The sequence below is a fragment of the Lineus longissimus genome, chromosome 5, assembly GCF_910592395.1.
Source record: "Lineus longissimus chromosome 5, tnLinLong1.2, whole genome shotgun sequence".
Lineage (NCBI taxonomy): Eukaryota > Metazoa > Nemertea > Pilidiophora > Heteronemertea > Lineidae > Lineus > Lineus longissimus.
Window position 1 is genome coordinate 19,928,493 of NC_088312.1, and position 23,455 is coordinate 19,951,947.

Below are 23,455 nucleotides of genomic sequence, written 5' to 3' on the forward strand. Positions count from 1 at the left end.
CAACAACATCCAAATTCTCGGTGGTTTGTGTCTATTTTCTGCCGATAAATTGCCGTATTTCTACTGGATAAACATGATCTTTGTTGATGCTACGTCATCCTGAATACGCACGGGGTATTTGTGAGTATATGTGTGGCTCCATTTGTTTCTAATATACAGTAAAAAAGCACCTGATGTCAGTGAATGTGATGATTGTCATGAGTGTAGTGGCCAGTATGAGCCAGTGCATGCCATGCTGTGGCATGCATGTCATGCATTGGATGCTGCAAGTGCAATTTGTGAATAGCAAAGCATGTGCCCAGGGCCAGTCGGGTCTCTATAACAAACGTTATCTACCCATGCGATATGTGCTGCATGTGCCTCAGATTTGTCTGTAGTGTGCCCAAGACTAGAGTTGCCTACAAGTATCATGTAGGAGCCAGTTTTCGCGGGTCTTATCACTAAGTGCAGATTTACTAGCTTCCAGCGATTCCATACACGCAAAAGCTTATTTATTACGAAATTTGAGATCAATAACGAAATATCTGGGGTTCTGCGTGGATGTTTTAAGCGTGAATTAATCTTGAAATCGCTCACTGAAAGATCGATGCAGACCAAAACAAATCCGAAGCGGCTCCCCCATTTTCGCGGGTATTGCGCATGCGCGACTGATTGTTGTGTTTCTGTGCAGTGCATGATCGCCTAGGTATTGACCCAGTGTTTTGAACGTAATTAGAGAATTGCTTGCCTGTTTAGGATGCATTTTGGGCGCTTTCTTTGCGGAACGAAATGAAAATCAAAAATCAGAAAATTTCTTCTCTGGAAACGAAGTGACGCGCGAAAAAACGGGTTTTCGCGAAATTGGGGATGACTCGAAATTGGGGAGCAGCACCATACATACTACAAAGGCTACCCAGGTTGTGCCTCTTGAGAAAAAGCTAACTTCTCGGTTTTACTGCAGTGCATTGACTGATTCTTCTTCTGAGTGATGGTGACAAAGGTAATGAAAACAATCCATGCTTCAATGAATGATCGTCACTGATTGTGCAGTTTTAAGAATGAAAACCATACTTATGTTTTGCAGGGTAGTTCGGCAGTGAAAGTGAAAGGAAGACTTGTGGCCGACTGAGAAAGACAGAAAACGCAAATATGTCTGGATACAACCAGTATGGAATGGGAGGAGGAATGGGACCTGGAGGCAACTGGAACAATGGATCTGGTGGAATGGGTTCCGGTATGGGACCTGGGCCTGGGGGTATGATGGGAGGTAACTATGGCATGGGAGGCCCTCCACCAGGATGGGGGATGGGTTATGGAATGCTAGGTAACATGGGTGGTCCTGGTACCAACCCGATGGGTTCTGGACAAAACCAGGGTTCTGGACAGAACCAAGGTTATGGCTGGAACAATAATAGTGGACCAGGTGGCTATGGGAATACCAGTGGAAACTATGGCCAAAATATGGGTGGACAGAACACTGGAAATACCATGGGGAATAATTATGGTGGTCAGAGTGGAAACTATGGCAACCAAGGCGGAAATAGCACAAGCTATAGTGGGAGCTATGGAAATAAAAGTAATCTGAACACTAGTAGTTTTGGTCTTGAAAATAATCGATTTGCGAAAGTAATCCAGAGTGCCCCTAGTTTGGATGACACGCCTTCAGCGACGAATACAGCAATGTCTTTGAGTCTTAACCTTGGTAAGCAGGAGCCAAGCTACTGGGATGGCTCTGGCGGTGGTAACAATTGGCAGGCTGGGAAGAGTTTGACATGGTCCGAAAGTGGGAACCAGAACAAGTCTGGCGGCCAGAATTGGCAGGGTGACAACAAGTCGTGGGAGAAGAAAGACTCCTGGCAACGGGGCAGTAATAATTCCGGCAACAAGTCATGGGAACAGAAGGGACAACAGCAAGGTAAACATGAATGGCATCAGAAACAAGGCCAGGGAAATATGGGTGGTGGAGTTAGTGGAGGAAACCACGGTGGTAGCAGCGGAGGAAACATGAGTGGTAACTCTGCATCCACAAGTGGTAACGCTGGAGGAAGCCTGAGAGGAAACTGGAACAGTGGTACGTCCGGTGGAATCTGGAGCGGAGGTGGTGCCAGCCATGTTAACTTTGGAAGTCAAGGTTCCGGTGGTGCCGAAGGCAACTGGAGCAGCGCCGGTGGCGATCAGATGAACCAGAGTACGAGTAAAACTGATGGCAAGAGCGAGCAGGCAGACTTTTATTGGAGCGGCAGTGGTCCGACTGGGGAAGAGAAGGGAGAGGCGCTGATGGAAATCAGTGATGAGGAGGAAAAGGTTAGTAGATCTCTTTATCTTCTCAAATGATGAATTTTGGTTATAGACTATTGTAGAAGTCAGGCTTGAATCTAACATTGTTAGGACTGTGAAACACATCAATGTTATCGACATGATGTTATTGTGAAACCGTTTGGCTCTTCAAGTCGGTGGAAGTGTAATTTTCATCAGATCAATTAATTTTTTTTCAGGTTGTAAAACCGAAGGCAAAGGCCAAACAACAGAAAACACAGGTAAGAACAAGTGATTACACAATCTCTTATCCTATCGATGTTGGATGTTTTTCTTTTACATCGTATCTCTGTTGTTCGGTTTTGCTTCTTTTATCAGTCTCTAATTGGTGTTTTATCAGAGCTCGAAAAATAGAATAATGGGTTGCAGATTGTAGAATGTCAACATAAGGAATGAGATTCAATCAAAAAGCTTGGCTCGGTGAGAAATGTCTATGAATCCAGGCCAATAGAGTTACTGTTAATGATGAGTTCAGGTGTAGCCTGTACTGGTTTTGTGCCGTCTATTTGTGCTATGTTGTCATATCGGTAGTACATCCTGGGTGGCAACCTGGTGGTCAGTTTATCGAAGAAAACTATGGAATTTGTTGTAAACATTTTTCGAGCCCTGAATGTGTAGCTATGGCTTGTCATTGCAGGGGAAAACGGCTGTTGAGAAACCCAGGGGTAAAGTTATTACTCAGAAAAAGCAAGAGTCCACTTATACTACTAGTGCTAGTAGTAATAGTGGCAGTAAACGATCGGTAAGTGGGGCAGCCATGATGATCAAGTTGGTGCACAGTATTTGCTTGAAATGAACATCTTAAGTGCCACAGACGGGATCAATTTGACGGACAATTTGGCACAAAACTATGTTTTTTGTCATTTTGTCTGTCATTTACATAGCCAAAAATTCATAAGGCGAGCTTATATATTTTTGATGTAGCTCAACACTAGAACCTGCTTTCTAACAAGTGGGCTAGGCCTTGACTTGAGTTGACTTGAGGGCTAGCTACAGTAGGCTGTCTCGTGACTTACTGAGTAAATACTGTGAGCTGACTTTCCTTTCCAACTGCTGTCCATTGTTGGTTCAGTTGCTATGTGCTTCTCTTCTCTGCTTCTTTCTTTTTCTTACTAACTAATTTACTTGCACTGTTACAGCAGGACACTGAAAGAGGCTGCACACTAGAACCTGCTTTCTAACAAGTGGGGCCAGGCCTTGACTTGAGTTGACTTGAGGGCTAGCTACAATAGGCTGTCTTGTGACTTACTGAGTAAATACTGTGAGCTGACTTTCCTTTCCAACTGCTGTCCATTGTTAGTTCAGTTGCTGTGTGCTTCTCTTCTCTGCTTCTTTCTTTTTCTTACTAACTAATTTACTTACACTGTTACAGCGGGACACTGAAAGAGACTGCCTTGAAGAAGTTGAAGGGACTTTGTCCAATAATGATATGATAATATTATGACTGACAACTTGAAGTGAACAGATATCAGATGTCAGACGTCATGGTTACAGTCTTACCCCAAAATGATGATGATTCCATGGCAACATGCAGCATGGACCTCAAACTTACGTAATCTGACTCTTTTCTCTTCTTACAGGAAAAAGCTAAGGAACAAGAGACCTACAATTGTCAGGTGAGGTGGAAATTCTTCCAAGCCTTTAGGTCTGCCTAAATGATCAGAGTGACGTCACACTGCCAAGACATCTGTTACGTCATGACGTCACTATATTTTTGCGTCAGAGCCCTTGTTAAATGTATAAACCTAATTTGATTCATGCCTAGTTACATTGGAGACGAGTCACTTACATCACTTGAAAGATGCAATGTACTCTTGTGACAGCCAGTGCTGCCTGACACTAGGATACTGATAGTGTATGCAAGGTCATCAGCTTTGAGAGAAAAATTTTGCTCTTCTGGCTGGTTATATGTTGGTTGTGTTCTGTGGATCAGTCGGGTTATAAAATCAAAAGTGAGACAAAGAATGAAGCAATCTCATAGAGAAGAGTTTATTGTGTTATTAGCTCAGCTGACAAAGTCAGCGGAGCTAGTCAAATAGCTATTCGATTGGTGTCCGTCCTTCCACCCATCCTGCCATCCTTCCATCATGCCATCTGTAGACAAAGTTGGGCATTTTGTAATCATACAACCGAGGCACTTCAAATCTAGTCTTGCTTATAAACACCGCAGAAAATGTTGCTTACGGAAAAAAATTTGGGCGATTCGACTCAAATTCAGCTCCCCAGGGGGCAAAATGCGTAAATGAAAAAACAATTTTTTGACGCTCTATTCCAGCAGATAAAAGCATAAAATAAAGTTGAAAAGGTCTTCATGATACAGAAGTTTTGATATAAAATAGATTAGTGTCGATTTATATCACCAGTTGGCGGTAGTGAGCAAAACTGTTGTTTGACCCCGGATGACCCCGCTTTAAATTTCCCGCCGAGGTTACCTGGAGTACTATCGTCAAAAAAATGGCGGTGACATTTTTATTTCTACCGGAGCGATGATTTTGTAAGTGACGAATTTTTTTTTTTAAGCCTTTACGGAAACGTATTTTGGTACGAAACTTCACACGTTTATAGAAAAGATCAACGAGAATGTGTTCAAATGCCCTCATAACGATGAGTTCAACAGAATTTGGTCAAAACAACCTTCGAATGGAGTCAACTTTCTTTGCGAAATTGAAGCGACGACCTCATTATTTATCGTAATTTATGCAGATCTGAGTCCAGCTGATGGGTGATGTTCTGATTTGTGTTCAAACTATTGGAAACTTCGGAAATTAGTTCTATTAGTTCTCCTATTCTGCAGGAGTATATTATAGCCATTGATGTTGACAGCTAAAAGCACGAAAACTTTGTTCAGGTTTCTCGTCCAATCACGTGACCTCTCCAACACTCGATAATGCACTCTTTTCGTCCACGTTTTAGGCCAATCTTCGGCCTGAACATGAAATCTAATAAGCGCAGTACTTAAATCAGATGTTTCTCTCGCCTTGAAAACATTCCTGGGTAAAATCCATTGAGATTAGCCGAGTTAATCCACTTTTTCCGTGCCTAAAATCTCTGCCGCTGAATTCTATAAATAGAAACTATTAACATCGCGGCAGTGTGGTTCCCATTGTGCGCCCTCCCACTTCACACCATGTCAGGAACTTTTACGGAGAGAGAGGGCGTGCGGTAAGAAGAATGGCCAAAATGACGTCACGTTTTCCTGGCAATGTCTCTTGCCAGCATCTTTACAGACAACGTTAGAACTAGAAAACGAATATGTTAATTTGCAAAATTAAAAGCAGATTTCACCACTAACCAGCCAAATCGGAATACGACGGCGCAAAATGTTCTCGCTTTCCTCCTGCTAAAAAACCTTGTTCCCGCACTCCTATTTTAATTTATGCCAAGGAATATGATATGATCTGTTTTCACTTTTTTGTAATTAAATGGTATTCATATAATGAGATCAATAGTAGTGTCCGTGTCAGATCCCATCATGGAGGTATAAATAATTATTTATACCTCCATGATCACATCGTTCAACTAGTCTTCTCTCCCCAGCCCAGGTGCCTCACACGGACCTTCACGTCCCCATACTCAAGACCAACTCTTACAATATCGCCCTCAAAACAACCCTGGAGTCATGAATTCACAGGTGCTCCTGTGAAATCTCAGTTCTAGTTTATTTATCAAACTTTATCGAGGGTTATCGAATCGAATGGATGTGTCGATCGTCGGGGCGGATTGTATGTGGTTAGGTTGTGCGTCCAAGGCGATTAGGTCATTCAGTTAGTTTGAGAAAGATCATGATCATGAAGATGCGTGTTGTGTTATCATAACTGGAAAATAAGTTGAAGTTACTATTAGTACTACGATTCTTACATGAGTAAAAAGTAGACGTTTTAAGCAACACAATAATGTTACTCCCATAAAAAAACTGTCAATTCTCCTTACCACTCACAGAAGCCAAGCGATTGCTGTTAAGTTATACAGGGGCTTAATCAATTACTTGCACTCCATGTGGGGTGAATAACATTACCTTTTGAACGGCTGGCTGTAGGGGGATGATTGGAACAGCCGGTATACCTGCTGACCTGCTGAACCGAGGTTAATGTTATTTTCAATCCACGATTGCAGGTCACCTGATTTTCGAGATTTCGCGGGAAATGAAATTGTAAACAAACGCATGTGTGCAGTTCAAATGTAAACAAAAATGTATTTTTGGTACTTTTGGTTGCTGGACTTGGGTTTTCCCGCAGTTAGGAGCTGGATCAAATTGGTGGTCTATTGTGCTGTTTTAGTCAGAGGTAGCCCTTGATTATGAAGGGATTTTCAAATTAAGGTGACCATAGTCTTTTATGTGCTCAGCTCACCACAGCTTTCAATACTTGATGTATCTGAAGAGGCGCGCGGAACCTGACATGGCCTTACCAAGGAGCTGCTAACTTTGCCTTTTTGGCTGAGACATTGCTTCATGTAGGACTAGGAGGAGCACGCATTTTAAAGTTCTAGTAGTGATAGTTGGTTCGAGCCATTTGGAAGCCGACATGTGAAGGCCTATCTGGGTTCTCCTTCTTCTCCGTATAAAAAGGGGCATATTGCTGACTAAGGAACAAGGCATATTGACATTGCCTCATCATCTCTATGGGACCAATTGATATACTTTTATATGCACGCATACATCATGCCATTTCAGGGTCCGAGTCTGTGGACAATTGGTTTGATTAATTTGTCTCTTCGATATTGCTCCTTTATTGCATTAGATTTTCATCGAAATTCGATCTATTCAAGATATAGCCAATTTGAACCTGTCTGCGCCAAGGATAGATTGGTTCCAGATCGACTCACTATGACTAGGAATACGCAGTAGAGCACAATGTCATGAAAAACGACCCTTTGTATTGTAAATTCCAATCACCTGCAGGACAGGTCAATTTCTCTCAATAAAATTAATTTTGTTGACTCCTGTGATCTCTACCTTATTAAAAAAAAAAGAAAGTGGTGCTAGTCCCAAACTGGTAATTTCTATTTATTTTGACCTCTGTTAAATCATGATACCTCTCAATTACAGACAGCATTTTGTATCCTTGTGCTGTACAACCCAGCCTGGACATACCACAGTTGTCCATGGAAAAGTCTCATCCTCTCTGACACTTTTTTTCTGTAAAGCTACTGATACAACATGCTGAACTAGGGATATCTTCCGTTGCCTCCTGTAATGTTTACATACCATGGCTGATTAGTTCAATCATATTTCATCCACCTGGCAGCTCTGCATTGGAAATTTTAGTGGTATAACGTGTTCTCTTGACCTTCAAACAGTAGTATAAAGCCGATATTTACTACTTTATACCCTCAGTCCTATGTTATTAGGTCATCCAGCTGAGCGCCAGGCCCTTGGGCCTCTTGTTTTTCTGTTATAAATTGAGGTTTGCTTTTGTTTAAGATCTGCGATGTGACTGTAAAGGGATTGATGCCGTACTTGATCCACGTACAAGGACAGCGCCATCTGAGGGCCGAAGCTGATAAACGCCAAAAGGAATTGGTATGTACACATATTTTATTAGGAGTTGCCAGTTTTGTTCATCGTTAAGTCATTGTAAAACTCTGAAATGGGCCGAAAAATATGCCACCAACAGAGTGTATTCTATTTTGATGGTGTTGGTTGCTAACTCTATTGACACAACAACTGTTGAAATGTTGTATTCGACTATGAGATTAGGGATTGCCCTGGGACCACAGGTTGAAAGTAATGAGGCCTGGTTCTCATGTGCAGTCTTCTTCCTCTGCGCTCAGCCTGCCTGTCCTATATCTTTACTTTCAGTCCTGGGTTTGAAAATGAAGTGGTTTGTCGCTTTGAGGTCTTGCAGTGTTCCCCCAGTTTTTCCTTGACATTGGTGTCTGGGGCCAGAATAGTAGTCAGGTATCCTGATGCTGGGGACATCCTTGGCACGGATGAACGAGCTAAGCTTCTCCATAGTCAAATTAGTGTTTTGAATGATCACTTTCTCCTTTCTAGGAAAAGAATAAACCTGCTCCAAGAAAGCAACCCCTTGCGTCAAAAAGTAAAATGAATCCAGGTAAGGTTTGTTTAAGTTGCCAGTTGAATGGATGGTTCAGGTTTGGTTATAATATATGTAGGTCGGAAACTGATGAATAAAAAATATTGTTGATAATATGGGAGAACAATTCGTGGGCAGACTTCGAATGCATGTGATTTGTTGTTGCTCTTATAGTTTGTTATTCAGTCTTCAATGGATAGCTGATAACTTGTGTGGACAAGCCAACTTGGCCATTTATGCCAAGGCAAGTTAAGAAAGTAAGTTGGCTAGGACTAGGAGGCCCTGGGACTGGCCCTTTTGAAACACTTGACTCGAAAGCATTCCATTGTTCTTTTACCTGCAGCCATTTTGCTGTTATGGTATCAAGTGCTATAGTATACAATAGTTTTTATGATCTCACTGTATGTTAGCTTTGCCCTTTGCTATGCAAAGCTCAAGTTCTTGCTGTTCCTTTCTCCTTTGAAGGTTAGTTTGTTCTTCACTGCATTCAGAATCCATATTTGTTAGTGATGAAAATGCAGTCAAATCATTTGCTTGCATTCTACTGTACATGTACTAATGTTTTAGAAGGCATTAGTAATGACCCTTCTGTTTCCAGATTTAAGACTTTTTTTCCCCTTTTAAAGCGATTTTGTATTGACTTGTGACCTTGTGAGAGGTGTGAACCTTGCCCTAGGCCTAGTCTCCTATCAAACCTTACAAGCATGACCTTTGGACAAGACCAACTTCTTATTTGTCTTGCCCCCTTTGCCCCAGACAACAACAAAAGATGTATATTATTGCTCTAGTTCGAGTTGTCATATTGCTGACATCGTGTTCAGTGAGAAACTGAACTGTCTAATGATAGATTATACCTGACAACTGTATAACAAGACTTGGAAGTCTTTCAACGGAACCAGGACTTCTGCAAGCGGAACAGTGCTACTGTTGCAAGTACGAATTTACGATCCAAAACATACTACTGAAAGAGACAGTCACCACTTCGAACGATACTTAAAAAGTCCAATCAGATTAACCAGAGCAGGAGTACTGAACAGTCGGTATTGCAAGTACGACAGAAGTGATGCCTGACTGGATGAAAGCCTGAAGTAGCGCTGTCCCAATGCATGATGAACACTGCATAGCCTGTACAAGTGAGAATGCCATCTGAGCACTTCTTCGTCCTCGAGTGTCGTCATCAATACAAAGACAGACCGAACCGTTGATGTTGTCGATACGAAAAATATGACAGCAGCAAACTTCGAGATGCCAACTGTCTGAACTCAACTGATGCCAGGGGATGAGATATCTTATGATGCCAGCAAAGTTGACACTTTATGGTGCCCGTTGGTCCGCAATCTTTGCCCATGGGCGATGATGTCAGCAAAGTTCTTCTCGTGATGCCTCAACCAACCGAGATTAAGATACTGCTGGCAGTCATACCCTTGCCAGTGTTCTCGCTCTTGCCACTGCTCGTACGATTATGCTTGACAAAGGGAAAAAACTCACTCTTGGCTCTTGTTGATGACACACTGTCCCAACTCCCTCACTGCCTCAGGTGTCAGCATAGTCCGTTCGCTTCATGATGCTAGCAAAGACCTTGTATAATTGATGCCTGACCTTCTGGAGACGTCAATCTCTGTCGCGTTTATGTTGGCAGAAGCTCGCAATGCCTACGTACGCCAAACGCTGATGATGTCCTCACTTTCCTACTCTAGGTGCTTTCGGCCCACCCACTCGACAATTTTTCAGCTCCCAGCATACTCTAAATTCGTTACGCTCCCGAGAACAGTCAGTCTTCAATGTGATGCCAGCCGGTTAGATAGATGTCTCAATTTTCAATGATGCCAGAAATTCGTACTTCTGCTGTTGCGAGCCAGACCTAACTCCAAGATACAAGCAGTCCCAACCCTTGATATCCACACGGCAGTGATTCCATTGATCCCAGTGTGAACTCCATTCAACTGAGACAACCTACTCCAGGCAATAATGGGAAGAACCGACGTGACATGAAATCTCAAAAGTACGAACTCTGATCGCTGGTAAAGCACCATCATCATCGTCAAGGCAAAACATTTTGATGGAAATGCAGCTTGACGTCCGTGTTGATTTCAGCCAGTGCAGTAAAAACTATTGATGCTTCCAGTGCACTTAAGTCCACCATAGGTCCACTCGAGTCTTGACGCATGAAAAAATTCAATCAGAACTCTCGCAGCCGAAGGTTGGTGAAAAACCTTTTTGAGCCAGGATAGAAGTTCAACCATGGAAAGACCCATTTCCCTTTCAGTGCTGCTGTGAAGGCCTAGTTCAATGCTTTAGAGTCCAAGCTTGTGGTGATCACTTGGGAGACCAGCCATTCTTCTGCGTTTCCAGTGCCATCTATTCCCTTTGCTGCAAGTGATGTATTGATGGCTACAGTTGCTGAGGCCAGATGTGAGTTTTCATTCGTTTGATGCAAGGAAGGTCTACACAAAGTCGTCTCAGTCCAAGTGCCAGATTGGTCAAACGTTGCCTGCTACTGTTGTCCAATGCTCCCTCGGTGCCCAAGCCATCCTTTCAGTTTTGTGTGATGTCAGGTCCCTTCAGCCCAGTCGAAGAATGTCGGTACTCCATCAGTCCATGAAGCCAGGAAAGACAACTGAGGATAATAAACTGGTTACCCTGGTCGTGGTGATAGAAGTTTCAATCCGCAGCCAGACTACAATACAAGATTCTTACGTGTGCCGTCCACATTCCGGCCAAGAAGCAGTTGCTCCAAAAAAAACCGCTCGGAACCAATGTCGTAGCTGCTAGCACTGTCTACTCTACTGTCTATTGATGCTGGGTAGCCATCCTGGTTGTAGATTCCTCTGCCTGAAGGACACGTCTGAAGAAATGAGGAATCACTCTTGCCTGTAGCAGTGTGTCCATTGGGTTAATGTGGAACTTGCTGCCATCCTATTTCTAGTAAATTCTGACAGGTTCTCTGTGTTCTTAGTCCCCCTGTTGAGGATTAAATGTATGCAGCAGTTCAATCACTAGTCAACTGTTGTTACCAGAAATAGGCTGGTCTCAAGTCATTGCAACCCGACTGCTGACACAAATCACATAGGTGCCCAGTTTAAGAATCAAGTTGTGTTCTTTGCTAGAACAGAAATACATTAAGTTACTTAGCTTCTTGTTATATCAAAGTGAAATAATGAGTAGTAAGTATGCCTTATTTTATCTGTGAAGTCAAAGATTATAAACTGCAATGTGAACTTATTGATATTATTAAAAAATTATATTTTCCAGTAAAATATTACGATTAAATTGTTCGTCGTTGAATGTTCTTCATCTTCTCTCTGATTGTTGCTTGTGCAGTGGCAGATTCCAGGGCGTTGGGTATCGAAGTGACACCCAAACCATCCATTCTAAGGAACACCGGTAATAAACGGTCTACAGATTATCCACTAGATCCCCCTAGTGAGAAAAAGATGGGACGATATGACGACAGACAGACGGGTCCACCTCGTGATAGTGGGTAAGGCTTGTAGTTCTTTTTCAGTTGTTGGGCATCAAACTTGACTGATAGTCTTTTGAACTGCTTGTTCCTCGACTCTGATGTGAGGCAACATTGCCATATTTGACTTTGTACATTTTACAAGATGTTGGATATCCATTTTGCTGCCAAATTTATATTACCAATGTTTGTTAAAGTCACTATTGTAAGACTGAAATCTATCATGTAGCTCACAGGGTTTTCCATGTGTATAGTATGCTTGTTACTCATAATGTTATTTTCGGTTCTCATAAACATTTGAGACATCCTTCTTTCTGATGTTAATGTGCAGTGTAATTTGTTTTTTGTTCTGGACATGCATTATTATTATTATTAGTATTGGATGGTGTAAGATATATCCTTGAAGGTATTTAATTTGAAGATGTGCTCCTTGCAACCTGTGGTCCAAAAACAAATGAGAAAATTTGCGGTCTGTTGAAATTTTTTAATTGGAATGATATTTTATGAAAATGTGTTGCAATTTTGTTACGGTACTACAATGTATTATTATAAGTTTGAACAATTTTACAGAATTTGTAGGAATATTCATTCAAAATCGTGTTGTCATCTACTTTGTACATGTATGTAACTGCGATGTTTCAAGGTTTGTGATTCTGAGGTTTAATGAGATTTATTGAAAATTGTTTGAACTATCAACAGTTTAAACCCATCATCTTGAACACATCGAAGAACCATCATGGAGACGACTCGTCTGTGTTACGCCTTGCATTGTCTCGATGGAAGAACCATCATTGAGACGACTCGTCTGTGTTACGCCTTGAATTGTCTCGATGGGAGAACCATCATTCGGTAGCAGAGTTTTAGGACATGACCTCGTGTACCGTACTACCAATTCACAATAGAGAAGGTAGGTAACTTCTTCTGAAAGTAGGACATTGCTGATAATGAGGATTTTGTCAACTCGAAGTGACTCCCTGTGCTGCCTGTGAACAGCAGACTGACGCCTGTTGATTCGCAGATTCATGACATGTATGAAAGGAATTGAAATGTGCCATAGGATATTAGAACATCGATGTGGGATTGGAACACGTCCCTCACGATTCTCAGTGCCGTCAAATATGGATCAGGCTAGCGAATGCCGTCTGCTGTGAACATGAAGTTCAGTGATTGGATTACACCTACAGCCAGTGCTTGAACTCGTTTTTTATCTTGGCCCGAAAATCACTCACGATTCTCAGTGCCGTCAAATATGGATCAGGCTAGCAAATGCCGTCTGCTGTGGACATGAAGTTCAGTGATTGGATTACACGTACAGCCAGTGCTTGAACTCATTTTTTATCTTGGCCCGAAAATCAATGAACGATGTCTTGGAATGCTTCTGATGTCAAGAACGAATGAAACATTTTGTTTCAAATCGCTGGATGTGTCAACACGTTGTGTGCAACTTCCTATGTTCAAGCAGTAACTATGCTTGCCTCGTCGAAAATCGTGGAAAACTTATATCCTTTGTATTGAACCTTTCGATTGTGATCACTCGGTATCGGACACCGCTGGGATTATACAACTATTTATTCAAAGTTTTTGTGATGGCCATCGTCTGCGAAGTCCAAATATTGGATTACGGTTGGTCGATTCAGATCTTTCGAAACCATTGTTTACATTGGCCTGTGAGGAAGACTGCCGAGTGTCCATTGGAAAACGTCGCTCTTCACCGATTGCGGTTTGGGATTATGACTTCGAGATTGCATCATTGCAGTCTTCACTCGGCAATTTTCAGAAGAACAGATCGCACTACCTACTGTTGGAACATACTGTTGGAACATACTTTAGTTGCTGCCCGAAATGGACTTGTATTGTAGCGAAAAATCGTTTTTCCGAGGACATGATTTGATGAGCCTTTGCTGTGCAGTTTTTCGAAAAAGACCAGATCACATTCCCTACTTCATGCACTTGAACTGACTTGAGATGCAAACCGAAATGGACCTCTATAGAGAGGAATCGAAAATCATCTTCTTCGGACATGATTGTGGCCCTGGGGTATTGACGAGCACTCGCTGCTAATTTAAAGGCTCAAGGATAGTCGTGGTTGAAATGGATTCTGGAACTTGGGTGTTGGGTGTTGGGATTTGGTAAAAGGATTCCTGAGTATGGATTTATCTTCGAATGACTCATGTGAATTCATGACGAGTTGGATGAATTAATATGAGTAAGACATGGGATGTTATTAACATCTAGAAAGCAACAGTGTGTACAGTATTACGACGAGTCGAAATCAAAATTACGATTCAGCTGGACTGGGAAATTACAATGGAGGATTGCCGTGGATATGGTGATAACTTTACGAGGATGTCCATTGATGGTGCATTCGTGTGACTGGACAAAAAGGAGACACTCTCGGTGAGGACTTGACTATTGGAACGCCCGAGCCCTCGTGAGCAGACGTCTTCTTCATTCAGATGGTGTTGGAATCTAATCTGTCGCTGTACAAATTCTACCGTCTGCTCACCTATTTGTTTACGACGAGTTCTATCATCTGCTTCTTAGCTTGGAGAAGGAATGAATAATCAAAACGTACTACTGCCGGCATTTTGGACAATCGCTGGTCAAGGTCTGACTAGTGGTGCTTGATTCAACAAACTTGACAGTGGATCTATTTGTTGATTGTGATTGTCTCGTAATTTAGATCTTGGAGCAACGTTGTCAGTGAGAATCAGAGTGCGCGATATCATTTTGATTTGTCATGTTTAAGCTGGAACGTCACCTTTCATATTCTATCACGATCTGAAAGACTTGTAGATTACATTCGATGGAACGAGGACGATTATATATTCCAGAACGACTGTGGCGTGAGGGATGGGAGTCAAGACTGTTGATAGTTCAAACAAAAGCTTTTGGATACTCATTGATTCACAAACCTTCTCCTGAATTTTTCTTATTGACATATAGATCCGTATTGTATATTATTGTTCATCATTCTGTTTATCTCTGGTATCTGGACATAACTTTACTCAACTTACAATGCAAATTTCGTAAATAACTGCTATTCACGAAATGTTTTTTTGTGATTGGAAAAACTGATGGAATTTTGTAATTTGCCATAAATTGATATAGTGAAGTTGTTGATTATAGATATTTTTGTGAATTGCACAAATAAAGGGTGCGAGGATTGTCAGCTTAAAATAAATAAACTGTTACTCAGATAGCAACTGCTGCCGGATGAACCCGGCATGGGATATGGAGTCCATAAAATTTGTACTTTTTATTTTTCTACCGTTGTGCTGTACATTGAGTCACTGATCTATCATAAGAAACAAAAAGGCTTTTATTCTCTAAGATTGTCATTGATTGAGCCGAGTCATTTACGGCATTTAATTCTGTAGTACATGTAATTTGTATTTTGTGAATGAAATGCTACATGAAATGGAATATTTTTTCTGTCAGTACATTTCCATTGTGTATCATTGATGAGAAATTGGACCTATGAATGAGAAACACAACTTTAGCCATGTAATATTGGATGGGTAGTAAGCAATAGAAAGAATTGTTCATAGATTGTTACAACTGTATTGCTCATACTCAAACATTATTTTACTCATATGAGGTTTTAACGTAAACATTTGATCATATGAAATCTTCGATGCATTTGTATCTTACATTTACAATCATATGATGTAAGAATGTTGTAATGTTAAGATGATAAGATCCTTAGTTTGTGGGAGGAGGCCTCAATATACAGCACTGGTGCCTTTAAAGTCAGATGTCTTAAATGTCCATCAACACCAATGCATGGATTTGACGACAGTGGCCTGGCTGCCTACAATGTCTTACATGAACAAGTGACCGTCCGAAAGATTGTCAGATGGATTTGTGGCTGCCCTTAGCGTGCTAGATGTCGTATCATTCAGGGTGGTGGATTTGCAGACGCACGGGGGCAAGAGTACCAGGTGTCCATCTTCGAGAAGCCAAGACAAAAGGTCATCTCTGCTGGTGATTACCTTACTGTGTGGCGGTTGTGAATGTGAAAAGACGATCTCGAAGATTGTGATGGTGATGAAGGGCTGAATTTGACCCTGCAATGTGGACAAAACCATGCCTTCCAAGAGTTTGTGAGGTGGAGATGTTTGAGGGAAGGCGCCTACCTCTGATGACATGAACAGCAACCAAGAACCAAGCCATGCTGGAGATGCAGTCCGAGTTTGAGCAGACCAGACCTATACGTAAAACTCCGGACAGCAAGCAAGAATCAAGTCGTGTTGTTCTGTGATGAAAAAACAGTACGACTTGTCTGTCCTTACAGGTGCTTTCTGTTGTGTGGAAAGCGTTTGCAAGAGAAGACGTGATCACTTTGTAAAAATATGTGTTAAACCTGTTCAAATGATAGTGCCACTGAGTAACACTCAAAAGTGCAGCTGCAAACAAGTCTGATGCCTGAAATCCAATACTGGAAGCTTTGATCCCAATTCTTAAATTTATGATATTTCCCTTTGAAAGTTTCTTATCTTGAAATGGAAATCTTTTGGCCATTTCACCAGTTGGTTGTTCAGTTAGACAACTTTACTCCCACTCCACAGCCTTTGACTATTATGTACTGTGTTAATGTGTTTAAGCTGGTTAAGAGCTAAGACATTTCTCTTTAACTGAATAATCAGTAATAATGTGGAATTTATGAGAGAAAATTACATTCTTGCTTTGAGATTGTTAGTTGACTGCCCCTTCCATCTCTTGACAAAATCTGTTATTAATGTATTCCTGATCTCTATTTCAGAAGATACGGCAATTATGGCCGGAATGATTCAGGCCCGAAATATGGCGGTCGCGATGACCCAGGCCCCAACTTTGGCCGTCGTGGTGACCCGGCCCCTGTGTACAGCAGAACAATGAATCAAAGTCAGCAGGACCAACCACTGGTGTTTGACTATGGTCATAGTAAAACGGGCCCTCAGTCGTCAGGCCAACATGACTCACTGGTGAGTTGCAGGAAGAGGAAGCCGGCGTAGTGCTTTGGGTATCTATTCCAGTAAATAAATGGCAGTTCCTGGTGATCAAATCATAAACTAGCCCGCACCAGACAGGGTGGCTGAACATTTTTGGTTAAAAATTGTTGTCTTTTCTCTAAAAAACATTTTTGTTTGGTTTCAGGGTTATGACCAGCAATCTGGTTCCATGGGTCAGTTGTCTCCTAGTGGCCAGGATGCCTCGGGTGACAACCAGTTACAGCACGCCTTGAACACCGTCTTGTCAATGGTACAAGGCTCGGCCCTGGGTGGAATGAACCCTCTCGCATCCTCAATCCAAGCTGCCATAGATAACAAAGTGCAGGCTGCCGTGGATGCGCAGCTTCAAGGAAAATTGGGCAATCAATTTGGAATGTCAGACACAGCCGGGAATCAAGCTCTGACATCATTAGCTAATCTGCCACCCCCAAGTTCCTTACGGTCACCACCGGGTATTGCAAAAGCTCCGAACAGCGATCCAGTTTTTGTTACGCCAGAAATCATGTATCCTGAGAAACCGATGGAGGTTGACGTGAAGTCGAGCGGACTGGTTAAGATTGGCGAAGGAAAGTTTGCGACGTTCCAGAAGTATATGCGTCAGACGAGGAAGGAGGAAAGGATGAGGAAGATGTCGTCAAGCGAGGCTGGTGCCCCTAGTGAGGAGAAAGAGAAGGAGCAGCAGCAGCAGCAGCAGCAGCAGCAAGAAGATGATGATGTTAGCAAGGCTGTTCGGGCCGAGTTGGCGAAGTTAGGTCCAACCAAGGTATACAAATGTGCTTGCTTTCTGGATAAATGCAGCACAAAAAATATCCATGGACATGCTCTCCTCCCATGTTTTGCTTAGTAGCAGTTGTTTAGCATTGGCCAAGTACTTTCACAAGCTACCGGTACACTTTGGTGTACTCTGTACACTAGTGTTACTTTTCTTTCAATTCTCTCCTATGTGTATCTTGCAGGATCAAGAGTTGATCTCGAGCATTGTCAGCAAGGTGGTGAGAGAATACATGGACTTGAAGACCGACGTTCCAAAAAGCGACGACCGCAGGAGACCGCAGAAAAGGGAGTCGGCAAAAAGTCAGGAGCAAAGAGAGAAGGAGGCCACTGCAGCCACCAACCCGACAAGTGATAGACCACCACCAAAGCAGCAGCAACGGCGTCCAAAAACTCCAGTCAAACTGCTGCCGAACCTGGTCCCCTCGGGAAAGAAGAAGCAGAAGCCACAGGTTGCCAAGGCTGCACCGCGTCGCAAGCGAACTCGTAAGTAGTCTACTTTTATTACGGTATTTTGTCTTTTGTTGCATCCCATATGCAGTTTCCGCTATGTTTTGTTGATTATTTTTAATTTCCTTTTTGATACTCACCTTAATGTCAGAATAAAAGAGATGGCAACAAGAGAAAGTCAATTATCACACTCTGAAACGGTATTGGATTCCCAGTAATTTTATCATGACTCGAAGCCATTTTCTGATGTATCGCTCTTCTTTTAAATTTGATCCTGCAATTGAAGGCTGCTCTCAAGGTTATACTACTTCTTTCAGCGCCTGCTCCTGTCAGGTTCTCTGTCATGCCTGTCAAGTCAGCTCCGACCTTGCAACAGCAGAACCCAATCGTGCTTGGTAACTCTGATTCTGAGTCTGAAGCCGCAACGAATTCTGGGGCAGACCCCACTACAACAACGACATCTAGAGCCCCAACTACCACTGGGAGTATTTCATCGATTAGTACCAGGACCACGATGATCACTAATACAGCGCCTGTAAGCACTATTCAGGTTTTGACGAAGAAGGAAGTGCCCTTGCCGTTATCACAACCGGCCCCAACGCAACCGGACCCTCCTGGCACTGAGGCCCCGAATGTAGCCAAGAAGCCAGACCCTTCTGCACAGTCGAAAAAGGGAAAGGCGATACAGGTTGTGGGGGAAAAGGTGCAGAAGAAAACACCCAAAGGCGAAAAGAAGAAGAAAAAGTCAGGAGACTGGTCTTCAGGCAATTTTGATGAGGACTTTGCGAATAAACGAGCTGAGTTGGACAAGATTCTGTCTGCGTCAATATCAAAGCCGAAATCGAAACCTGAACGGAAACGCTCCATGGGTGCCAAGGGAGACCGTGTGTCAGTACTCAAGAAACGCCCAGACGACTTTGACAGTAGCCCATACGAGGACATCTCCGATATGTCGGACATCTCGTCCGATGAAAGCATGTTTGGTGATCGCCTTGGGAGACGGGTGGAAGTTGTACGACATGTCGATAGAGGGCGTGGATATCGAGATATTTCAAGGTCACCCCTCAGGTAAATACCACACTCTCTATCTCTGCGTACGTCTGCACAATCTACACCTACTGATGAAGTCTAGTTCTACCTTAACTTATGCTCTGCTATTCTGATACACAAATCAGCATCCACCATTTGGCAATTCTAAGAGATATACAGTGCCGCTAACATTGATATTCATCAATTTCAGATGACTGGCATTGGCAGGAATATCTAAATTTGTCACTTTTTGCCTGCATCACCATTTGAGTTCGTTGGCATTTCCATTTTAGAAGCCTGATGTTAAGGAAATTGGATAAATCTCTTTCAGACTTTTAGTAGAAGTATTACTGTGATGAGTTTTTCTTCAAATTTTTTCTAGACTATGACATACATATTGGTTTGGATAATACTTTGTTGTTTGATATCGTCTGCCTTGTCAGTCTTTTCAGAGAATGCATTTTTGACTTGGCCCCTGCACATGTTGAACTGATGCCATCTTTCATATTGTTCTTCTAGGTTTTCTCCTGATCGTTTCCATGGCGCTCGTAGGGGCAGAAGTCGCAGTTTATCTCCTCGGTCAAGGCGTAGGTACCCAAGCCTATCGCCTGTCAGAGGTCTTCGGCGAAGCCTCTCACCTAAGAGTCGCTTAAGCAGCATCTCATCTGACCTAGATCACCGGAGGTTGACACCAGTTAAGGATCGCTTAGGTCCAAAAAGAAGTAGAACGCCAGTCAAAGACAGGTTAGGCGGAAAGACAAGGAAGTTCTCGCCATTGTCACCTCGGAGATCGCTTGGGAGTATTTCACCTTCTCGTCAGCATCCACATGGAGGTCTGCAACCACGCGCGAGAGATCGTAAATTAGAAAGAAGTCTAAGTATATCGCCTGAGCGTCTTCATCCGGCTGGTGGTCTGGTGCCACGCAGGGATAGAGGAAGAGACTTGTCACCATTGTCGCCCCCTAGGGATCGTTTGGGAAGTCTATCGCCATCAGATCACCTCCGTGGAGGGCGTATGCCACGAGTGCGAGATTTGTCGGGTCATTTGAGAAGTCTGTCACCGTTAGATCAGCGTCATGGTCGGCGTCATACACTCAGTCGGTCACCGTCGCCACACAAGCGTGGAGGTCGAAGGGACCAAGGCCCATGGCTGTCGCCACCTAGAGACCGTTTGGGGAGTCTTACTCCATCTGAGGAAAAAGCTATGGCGCAGATTAAACCGTGGAAGTGGGACGGCCCCAAGAAAAAGTCACCGCCGAGTCAGCATGAGTCAAGGCAGTCTTCTCCACAACGATCAGTGCATGAATTGACACCCCGTCAATTAGTGCACGACCCTTCACCCCACCAATCTGTGCATGAAATCTCACCACCGCGCCGAGTCGTGCATGAGATGTCACCGCCACGCCAAGTGGTACACGACCCATCGCCACTCCGATCTGCCCATGATGGAAGCTTATCGCCGATCAGTGACGATGAGAAGCTTTTGGGAGCGCCAGAATCGGATCAGCCGGCGGAGAACAAGCGAGGCGAAGATTGGTATGAACAGGAAGAACCTTTGCTGCAGATTCCCGCCGAGAAGATCACAACCGCTTATGGTGCTCTACTCAATGTTTTAGTAAGTGTCTCATTGATGTAAAGCTGTGTGCTGAACTTGACTTCAACCAGGAAAGTGGTAGAGAATGAGCAGTGTCAGTATTTTGCGGCAGACGGATCGTAACAGACAGAGAACCTGAATATCAAACATTTTTGCACACTTGGTTCATTTTCATATCTTGTCTAAGAACATTTATCTGAAATACTTTGCTCTGAAGTAAGTAAATTGTAAACAAAAATGTGTGAGTGTACACTTTCAGAAGTTTGTGCTCTTGGGCATTTCTGGGATGGCATAAGCTTATTTTCAAAATGTATATGGTTGCTTCTCTGCAAATTGTTATCATACAAGTATTTATTTCCAGGCTCCTGGGTGTGTTCAGAATGAAAACGACTTGATCTTGGCCACAGAAATGATAGCAGAACTCACACAGGCCCTTGTGGTAAGTAGAAACGCCTTGGGCTCATGCCAATGCTCTAAAATTTGCTGTAACTTTGATGATATCTTTTATGGTATCTTTTATCGTCTGTTCAACAGGCTTGTTGAAATTTATATTCAGTGTGTATTTACACATTTGGTTGGGGAGACACCTATTGGTAACTGTATGTAACTTAATCAGACCCTGTTGACTTCTGCGTATAGTCTACCTTTAATGCTCATACTCTCTTCTATACATTTGCAGGTTTTGATGGAGGGGAAAGTTGACCAGGATTATCGTGATCGTTTCATCAAAGCCGCCGACGGTTTTGCCGCGAATCACGGTGATCACCCTCTCGTGGCTGCATTCCATGACGCAAGTAACGTTGCGCCCGCCATCATCATTACACTGTCGCAACAGGAGGCAACAATATTACAGCAACTTATGCAAATATTACAAAGCCGATCGGACATTTTAGAACGTGTGCTGCACAGTAATGATCAGTTGCTTGAATTTATCAAAGCTGCACAAGATGGGAAAGTTGGTTAAGTAGTACGTAGCTTACTTTTGGACTTTGAGCTCTAAAACATCTGACAAATTCTTAACACCTTCAGCGCCGAACCACGTAGATCTACGTGACCCAAATCCCCCGTCCTTTCAGCTGTTTATCGGAGTCTCGTGGACTTCATGAAAGAACTACGCCATCGCCATCTTCAGGGCAAGGGAGGAACTGAAAAGACCGTGGAAATACCGTTTGGGCTTTTCAGTTCCTGCTTTGCTCTGAAGATGGCGATGGCGTAGTTCAGGGCAAGGTCTGAAAATACAGTTTGGTCTTTTCAGTTTCTGCCTTGCCCTGAAGATGGCGATGGCGTAGTTCATTCATGAAATCCATGAGACTCCGATAACTAGCCCAAAGAGGGGATTTGGGCCATGTGGTTCGGCGCTGAAGGTGTCAATGAACTGGTTGGAAAATAGGAAGTTGTAAAGTATAGATATAGTTTTGGGAACAGATTCCCAGCAACAATTGACCTGCCCGATTTTATTTTCTATGAATGAAATAATTTTGCAATTTTTTTCCTGTTGGGTCTTTGTTATCAAATGTTAAAATCAGATTATGTGGCTTCGAAGTGTTGTGAATTGATTTTCAATATGTAGCTGTTCGCTTTTTGCCTCTGCCTCTGCCTCTGAAATTTCTAATGTTTGGATTTACAGTGGGACCTCTCTATTAAGAACACCATTTGGATTGGCAAATGCAGTACGGTGTACTTAATTGAGAGGTGTCCTGATTAGGGAGGTCTAATTGGAATGCAAATGACCAACTTGGGACAAATACTTGGTTCCTTAATAGAGAGGGTGTCCTGCAACAGAGGTGTCTGCTAAGATTTTTATTTTGTTTTTGAAATCTTTGCACCAATATCCTATTTGATAGTGCATTTGCAAAAAATTCATTGTTGAGTGTTATTTTTTTAAATACATTAGAACTAAGCTAAACTTGATTCCATAAAGTTAAAATTTTCCGCATTTGGGGTTCAAATGGTTCAGAGGACGTGCTGAGTGAATTATTATAATTATACATGGTTAGGGTGATCGTTTTAGATAAAGATGAACTTGCATTTGATATTGTTAATTGTGGTAAATATTGCTCTCAAATGAGGAGTGTCTTCAGATGAAGCGGGCCAGTACTTGATAATAACTAAACTTCCCTAAAGAGGGCGCAACAGGTAGCACTCGTGGCCATGGGTCTGACCCAAATAGGGGTCACCTGTGACTAAATTGCAGTGCTCATGCATTGTATTACATGTACATGCACCACTTGGAACTCCCCTATCTGGAAAATGGTTCGTCCCGTCTGGAGTCACCCCTTTTGATAGACAGTGGTTTTACATTGTAAAATATTGTGTGGAATTGTGTACAGTAGAACCTCTCTATTAAGGACACCCTCGGGACTGAAAAGTGCTGTCCTTAATAGAGAGGAGTCCTGATTAGAGAGGTCAAATTGAATGGCAACAACCAATTTGGGACCAAAACTAGTGTCCTTAATAGAGAGGGTGTCCTTATTAGAGAGGTGTCCGCAAAGGGAGGTTCTACTGTAGTTCATTGTTCTCCAATAGGAGACCTTTGTATATTTCCTGAACGAACTTATGGTACTTACTTACTACACTCAATCAAAGCCCGAGTGTACCAATTCTTAAAAACATTCCAAAGGCCTGCTATGGGAGGATTCATTTTAGTAGGTCAGAATGTCATGTCTGTAAAATTTGTCAGTCTAGTATAATGGTAAATGAATACCAGGTGATTCTTACTTCTTCTCTTAGTTCTTCCTTTAAAGCTGACGGGTCAAATATACTTTCCCCGAGTAAGGTCGAAGTGGAGCTCACGGGAATGTCCTTCTACTGAATATAGGATCTT

The 23,455-nt window shown here is 42.7% G+C and overlaps 1 protein-coding gene across 4 annotated transcripts; it reads left to right on the forward strand.

The window, feature by feature from the left end:
- LOC135487443 (uncharacterized) lies at window positions 1–23,348 on the forward strand. Of its 4 annotated transcripts, none has more exons than XM_064771089.1 (15): window positions 1–120; window positions 1,064–2,283; window positions 2,475–2,516; window positions 2,933–3,037; window positions 3,876–3,911; window positions 7,718–7,816; window positions 8,291–8,351; window positions 11,655–11,814; window positions 16,559–16,760; window positions 16,933–17,550; window positions 17,744–18,044; window positions 18,326–19,076; window positions 19,557–20,652; window positions 20,993–21,070; window positions 21,311–23,348. In XM_064771089.1, exons 2-15 carry the CDS (start codon window positions 1,129–1,131, stop codon window positions 21,593–21,595), a joined length of 4,989 nt encoding a protein of 1,662 aa, XP_064627159.1. In that variant the 5' UTR covers window positions 1–120; window positions 1,064–1,128; the 3' UTR covers window positions 21,596–23,348. The 4 variants fall into 4 exon arrangements, with proteins under 4 accessions (XP_064627159.1, XP_064627163.1, XP_064627161.1 ...); XM_064771091.1 differs by having other exon boundaries at window positions 9–120; window positions 1,069–2,283; XM_064771092.1 differs by having other exon boundaries at window positions 9–114.
- Window positions 23,349–23,455: the final 107 nt, after the last annotated feature.